Raw genomic sequence first — 6,938 nt, 5'->3', positions numbered from 1 at the left:
GTTCTTCAATAAAATAAAAGGTAAAAAGATTATTTGTATTCAGAATCATAGCGCTTTAAAAAAATATATTATAGCAATGCAACTAATTTTTAGGGAACAATCAGGGTAAAAGATGTTTTTTTTTGCCCTGACGAGGTTGTCAAATCTCGCAGAAGACGAGAAAACAATATTCGGCGGCCATTTTAATTTGGCGGACGCTAGAACTTTAGAAGGTCTTTCCATCATAAAAAAACCCCTTGAAATTCCTCCTTTCAGACCTTCTTTAGTTTAATCAAAGAATTATGTCGTTATTCAAAGATTGATTAGTAAGTATTTATTATTGTTTGATGATGACATAATCGCACTCACATTTGTTTGCTTGTATGTAGCCCCATAAATGTGGCCTATTTACGTAAATTTACTGGACTGCCTCCGTAAACATAGGCCACACATCCACATGTACAAAAATCGTGTCGACTTTGCCAAATTTTGATTTTCACATTTAGGCTTAGTTTGTAGGGTTTTTTGCTTTAGAAGCATACTCACCCTCTTTATAGGCTAATCAGAAAGTGCTGCCTTTTTCAGATGTATATTTTTCGTGAAATTCCAGATTCATTTTTACACGTTTTACGTTTGCGTATCAAAATTTCAACATGAAATTTCACAAAAATTAGACATCTGAAAAAGGCAGCACTTTCTGACTAGCCTATAAAGAGGGTGAGTATGCTTCTAAAGCAAAAAAATCCTACAAACTAAGCCTAAATGTGAAAATCAAAATTTGGCAAAGTCGACACGATTTTTGTACATGTGGATGTGTGGCCTATGTTTACGGAGGCAGTCCAGTAAATAGGCCACATTAATGGGGCTAGTACCTACCCTGTTTTCAAATGCCATGTAATCGGATGCAGAACTTTTTTTTTTTTGGCCTTAGCTTAAAAGTTTCATGTTTGTACTCAGGTTGCTGTTTTTATTTGGCATATTTACAGGTGAAGCATTGTTTATGTAGGCTACCATCATGTTTCAGATTGGCGAGGAAGATTTCTCATTTGGAGATGACGAGGTAAATGAAATAATTAAATACGCTAAGTCCTAACATTGGTTCAAGCTAGTCTTACATGACAGATTAGAGATCTAACAAGTGGGATAGCATTATTCTCCCCATCCAAAAAAATATGTCAAGATACTCAACACCTTTTTTTACGTGGCCAGTAAATGGCAATAGTTGAATTGAAATCAAAGAATGTATCTATTTTCCTTCAATTCTCTGTCAGGATTTTTGGTCAGAAGCCCTAGAAGTTGAAGCTGCAACCACTGCAAGCAACTCCGGCAAATCGGTTGCCAGTTCCGTGACCCATGGTGGAAGCCTTGCCGCTGAGAATCACAACCAGCAGAACCAAACAAGAAGCTCTGCCACGGAGAAAGCCCTGTTGCCAAGAAGCAAGGGTCTCTCAACACAGACACCTGGACAGCATCTGGCAGGCCTCAGAAATGCACCAAATGGCCTTGGGGCTGCCACGACGCTGCAAGTTTCCAGCAAAGGCCTTCCAACAACCCCCGGGAACCAGGCCAAGAGGAAGTTCTCTTTCAAGCAGAAATCTCCAAGAGGCAATCCCACTGCACCGTCCGTTGATGCTGCTGTAGGGGCAAACAAAAGGGCAAAGTATGATGAGCAAAGACCAACACCTTTCAACAACACCCATAAAATCTCAAATGATAAATCTGGACCGTTGCAAGACCTGAGCAAGATTGTTCAAAAGCAACCAAGCGTAACTACAGGAAATCTCCAGCCACCAGCAAACCAGATTTCAGGAGCTCCAAAGCTCAGGCAGCCCCTAATCAACTCAAGCAGTTCAACAGTACGGAAGGATCAACAGAGTGACAACCAGGGAATAAACCAACAGTTTCTTCAACAGAGAACAAATAAAACCTTGCTCGACAAGACCAGAGAATCTCAGACCCAAAATGGTCCAGTAACTGGAAGGGATCCGACACTTCATGCAAGAGCAAACCAAAATTTCAGGCTTCCAGGACAGCAGCCTGACATTGCCACAAGCAAACCTGCAACCGAACATCCATTCGAGTTCGGAGACAATTTTGATGAGGAAATGGACCTGTCAGAGGACTATTTTAATTGGGATCCAGTAATTGAGCCATTGAGTACCACAAGCGCAGTTTTGAGTGAACCCAAGTCAGCTTTCATAGCTAGTAATCATTCAAAACCTTGCCAAGAGAAGAGAGCATCTCACAGTGTTCAGAACATCTGCCACATTTCCAAGCCCATTTCAATGCCTTCACCACCTCTGGGCTCTACGCCTGGATATTCCAACCCAAGCCTCACCATGCAAAGTGGCACGTCAAACACACAGGTTAACTCGAATCAACTAAGACCCATCTCAACACAGGGAGGCTCTCTGCGATCCGTAGTTCCACCAAACAATTCATCATCTGGTGCTCCACAATCTGCACAACTAAACAACTCCCTCAGTTCAACCAGATTCAACTCTCCACTCGCCACACAAAACCCTCGTCCCAATTTCCCTCAGACACGAACTCAGCAGTTGCAGGGCAACCCTCCAAGGATGAACTTTCAACCTCGCACCCCATCACCCAGCTTCCCTGCCCCTCGACCCGCTACCCAGTACCCATTGAGAACAAACACCCCCATGAGGGCTGGTACACCCGGGTACACTTCCCCTTCACCACGTTTCCAGGGTAGGGGAGTCACACAAGGCGTAACATCCGCTCCGCAGACCCCAAACATCCGAACGCCCAACACCAACATTTCAACTCCTCGTCAGTTCGCAACACCCGCCCAATGTTTCCAAAACTCTTGTACCAATCGAGGCAGCACGACCCAGGGGGACAGACCCTTTACCACACATGGTGCCAAACCCCAGAGCAGAGGGACACCCACCCCTCAGACCCCACTCCTAACATCAAGGGTCGCCCAGTTGTTTCAAACGCCTACTACTAGCAGCTCTGGCCCCACCCGGACAAGAGTGAGGAAGTTTCCAGGACCAGCGGGAGTGTTACCAAAACTGGTTCGTTCCATTTGATGATTTGGGGTTTTTCTTTAGACATTGAAGAATTCCTCATACTTTGGATACATCCAATCACACATAGGTCAACGTTTTACTCACCAACAAAACTATTCAAGTATTTTGAGTATTTTCTCGCCTCACTTTTAAAAGCCCTAGAATTTTTTTTCGTTCACTGTACATTTGAAGTCGGTGAAACAACCTGAGAACTAAACATTGCCCTTTTCAGCATTGTTGTTTGATTGACATTACAGGCACAAGGTCAGAAGCTCAACGACATCAAGTTACCATCTCCAGAAAATGATCCAGATAAGCCAAGCACAAGTTCTAATAAACAGGGGGTAAGTTAAAAGGTACACAATTCAATTATGTACAAATGTACCTTTTGTTTTCTTTTAAGGTACCCCTAAATCTGCTGAAGCGCTCCGAACTGTCTTTTTGAGAACTTGCAGAGTAAAAATATCAAAAATGAGATCTAGTTTTGTTCACCCCACCCCTCACAAAATGTAGCACCTACTTCTGTAGCCGTAAAATATTCTATTTCAGACTGTTAAGGCTGGATACCTAATTTAATACAAAGTTTCCTGTCCCGTTTTTTTTTAGGAGTTGGACAGTTCCCAAGATGTCGGCGAGACCGATTTCTCTCACGGTGCTTGGCAGACCATGAAGACCGACCTGGGCCTGGACGAGGGCGACCCTCGCTCCATGCTGGCGAGGAACAACATTGCGCTGGTTCTCAGAAAGGTAAGGCACTACTTCATTAAAGATTGGCTGTGTGCAAATTTACATGGCTACGACTGGAAATTACACACGCGCCTATGGAAACGGCTGCAGCCACTTCACATAGACCCGTGTGTAATTTTCAGCCGTTTAGGAGCACACCTATGTTGTAAGGTCAACTGTTGCAGTCTTTTGGAATGACTTCTGCACCTGATTTCATCAAACTCTTCGTAACTTTGATGCATCGCAGTGCTGCGACGCGTCATATCCCTTCGATGCGCCGCAGCTGCGACGCTTCCTGCGATCCATTTCACAAAACACGTCGTAAGTGCGACGCGTCGTAGGTGTATTTATAGCACAACTTGGTGACTGTCTTATGTTTTAAGTCAGCGTACAGTAAATAGTCATCTGGTATTCAACAAAGAGTTGTCGGATCTCCGCTCAAAATTTGTTAAAACGTAAAACAAAATTGTTTTTTGTTGTGCGATGCAATTGTGAAGGAAAACAAGCTCTCAGTGGACTGTATAGCTACTTTGAAATTTCAACTGCAATATTCCAATTCATAATGAACTTTCTATTTACAACTTTACACACATTGCCTCGGTATTATAATCTCGTTCATGTAATGTTTATGGCATTAAACTGGCTACGAAAGGGACTCTTCTTATTTTGCGATGACCACTAGACACGTCGTAACTTGCGACGTGTTTTAAGCCGTTGTCAAGGAACTTACGACGCGTTCATCACATTGCAACTTTCGTGAAATGGATGATACGACGCGTCGCGAGTTGCGACATGTTACTCGTCGTAACTTGAGTTGCGACGCGTCACAGTGCTTTGTGAAATCGGGTGCAAGGTCTTTTCAACGGAGAATTGATGCCTGTCTAAAAGCCAAATTTCTATTTGGGTCGACCTGTGTTGCTGCTAATATTATTTGGCTTGGCATGACTCTGGTTGCCAGTCTGAGACAGGTGTACGTTATCGAGCTTTACTCGTTTTGGTCATCCACAGGCAAGCCTGAAGCAGCTGACCAAGAACAAAGTGCCCCACCTCTGCGTGATGATCAAGGCCGTGGCCTTCGACGCCGACGCCAGCGTGGTCCTGAGGGACCCGTCGGGCGAGATGCAGGGAACCGTGCACAGGCGTGTGGTTGAGGAGCACCAGTCGGAACTCAAGCCTGGCAGCGTCTTGGTCCTCAGACAGGTAGATTATTCTTAACCCTCACTCCTCCTGGGGCATTTTTTGTGTTTCTTGAATCCTCCAAAACCACCACTGCAAGAAAGGAATGGTACCTTCTTTGATGAGTATTTAGCTAAACTGGAAATCAAGCTTGGTTCTGCCTTACCGCAGTCCTGAAAAATCCTCCAAAACCTCCTGGTTGAGTTTTACAAACGTGGGATGATCTGATTTTTCACCAAGACTCTGATTACAGAAGATAAGACAGGCACTTTAAATGGTCCAAGCCAATGCTCTTCCATGAACTACAGTTCTCGGTTGCCTCACAATATACCACAGCTGGGGTAAGGAAAATCATAGGTACCGAAGTGTCCAAAATGGAATTTATTGATTGCTCAGATCATATCAACCAATTTTACTTCTTTTTCAAAGGTTGGTGTTTTGAGTCCCTCGCTACGCAACCACTACCTCAACATCACCCCAAGCAACCTGATCCAGATCTACCCAAGCGAAGCCATGGGCCTCTCCCAGTCTAGCCAGAGGACTCCCAAATCACGGTCCCGGCATCCGTCAACCAGTAAGGAGGGGTTGTCTGCAGAAACCGAGCAAAACACCCCAAAGAGGTCGGAAACCTCGGAGACAAAGAGCAGGCGCCACTCGGGAGGAGTTAAAAACGGCACCCTGGTAGAGGCATCTCCAGACGATACCTTCTGCAAGCTGAGGAGGTTTTCCAGTGGAAGCAGACTTGTCGAGGAAGGCAAGCATGCTGAGGTGAACCATCGAGCATCCAGCAGCTCTGACCTCAGGCTTGATGAGGAGACTACACTTTCCAATGGAAACCACAGCATTTCAAGCAGACTGGAGGCCGAGTCTACACATTTCAGTGTCAGTCATGGAATAAATGAGCCAAAAAGCCCTTTTGCCAAATCATGCACTGTTGCCGCCGCTGATACTCGCAGCACCACAGTCAGAGAATGCAACTCAATGTCATCCTTTTCAAATGTCCAAAAGAGTGAAGACTTCACGGAGCTTCTGGCAGACATAGGTGATGACTTCTTTGAGGACTTCTGAACCCTTCCCTATCAAGAGATGTATTCAGTCACTCATAAAAATCCCACAAGTCGATCACATGTCAATCACATGTCGATCACATGCCAATCACATGTCGATCGCATGCCAATCACATGGCAATCGCAAGTCTATCACATGTCAATGACATGTCCATCACATTCCAATCACAAGTCCATCACATGTCAATCACAAGTCAGTCAGTCTGAAGTCAAGTGACAAATGTTACTCCCTTGAGCTGCAAAAAAAAGCATCCCCTTCTATCATTAACCTTCTCCTGTTACTTATGACCATACTTGAAATTTGACGTTTGATTGATTTCTGATGGACTTTAGTTCTCAAATTAGGTTTTATTTTTTTGCAAAATTCTGCAAAAAAAATATTCAGTGTGCATAAATGCCAATTATGTTATTACATATGTATTATTTGATGTCTTTTATTTTTCCAGTTTATAAGTGGTTTATTTGAAATATGAATTCATATTAAAACAGTAGTATGTAGGTAGTGAAATATTAAACTACGCAACACAAGACTCCGGCCATGAAAAAGAATTCTTGGAAAATACTTATTTCTTAATATATGTCCAACTATTGAATAAATCAGGCATTGCTGAACATCACAGTGGATGATTTACACAGCTTGCAACAACATGCATGTTGAAAGGAGTGACCAATTTTAGGGGATGCATTTTAAATTCAACACACTTTTTAGACAAAGTTCATTTGGGAAGTGGGAACTCTTGTGTTAAAGCTTACAACACAATGTAATAACACAATTCCATAACATCTCATAAATTCGGTAATTATTATTACGGGAAATGGTACATTAGGGGGACGTCCCCTTAGGGTTGTGTGCAAAAACTTTAATAATGATCCCTAACCCCAATTTTCCCCAGTCTTACCCCTACAAATTTTGGTACATTTATGGTTTGGACCACAAACAATCGATCTAGCCTAT

At 43.4% G+C, this 6,938-nt stretch overlaps 1 protein-coding gene across 1 annotated transcript; it reads left to right on the top strand.

The window, feature by feature from the left end:
* The first annotated feature begins 182 nt into the window (after positions 1 to 182).
* Positions 183 to 6,626, top strand: LOC119719474 (mucin-5AC-like). The gene is made up of 7 exons (XM_038188946.1): positions 183 to 305; positions 966 to 1,039; positions 1,251 to 3,020; positions 3,272 to 3,358; positions 3,621 to 3,761; positions 4,749 to 4,940; positions 5,346 to 6,626. The coding sequence occupies exons 2-7, from the start codon at positions 995 to 997 to the stop codon at positions 5,982 to 5,984; spliced, it is 2,874 nt and encodes a 957-aa protein (XP_038044874.1). The 5' UTR covers positions 183 to 305; positions 966 to 994; the 3' UTR covers positions 5,985 to 6,626.
* Positions 6,627 to 6,938: the final 312 nt, after the last annotated feature.

The sequence above is a fragment of the Patiria miniata genome, unplaced genomic scaffold (assembly GCF_015706575.1).
Source record: "Patiria miniata isolate m_02_andy unplaced genomic scaffold, ASM1570657v1 HiC_scaffold_8, whole genome shotgun sequence".
Taxonomy (NCBI): domain Eukaryota; kingdom Metazoa; phylum Echinodermata; class Asteroidea; order Valvatida; family Asterinidae; genus Patiria; species Patiria miniata.
This window is presented reverse-complemented; position numbering and strand designations above follow the sequence as displayed.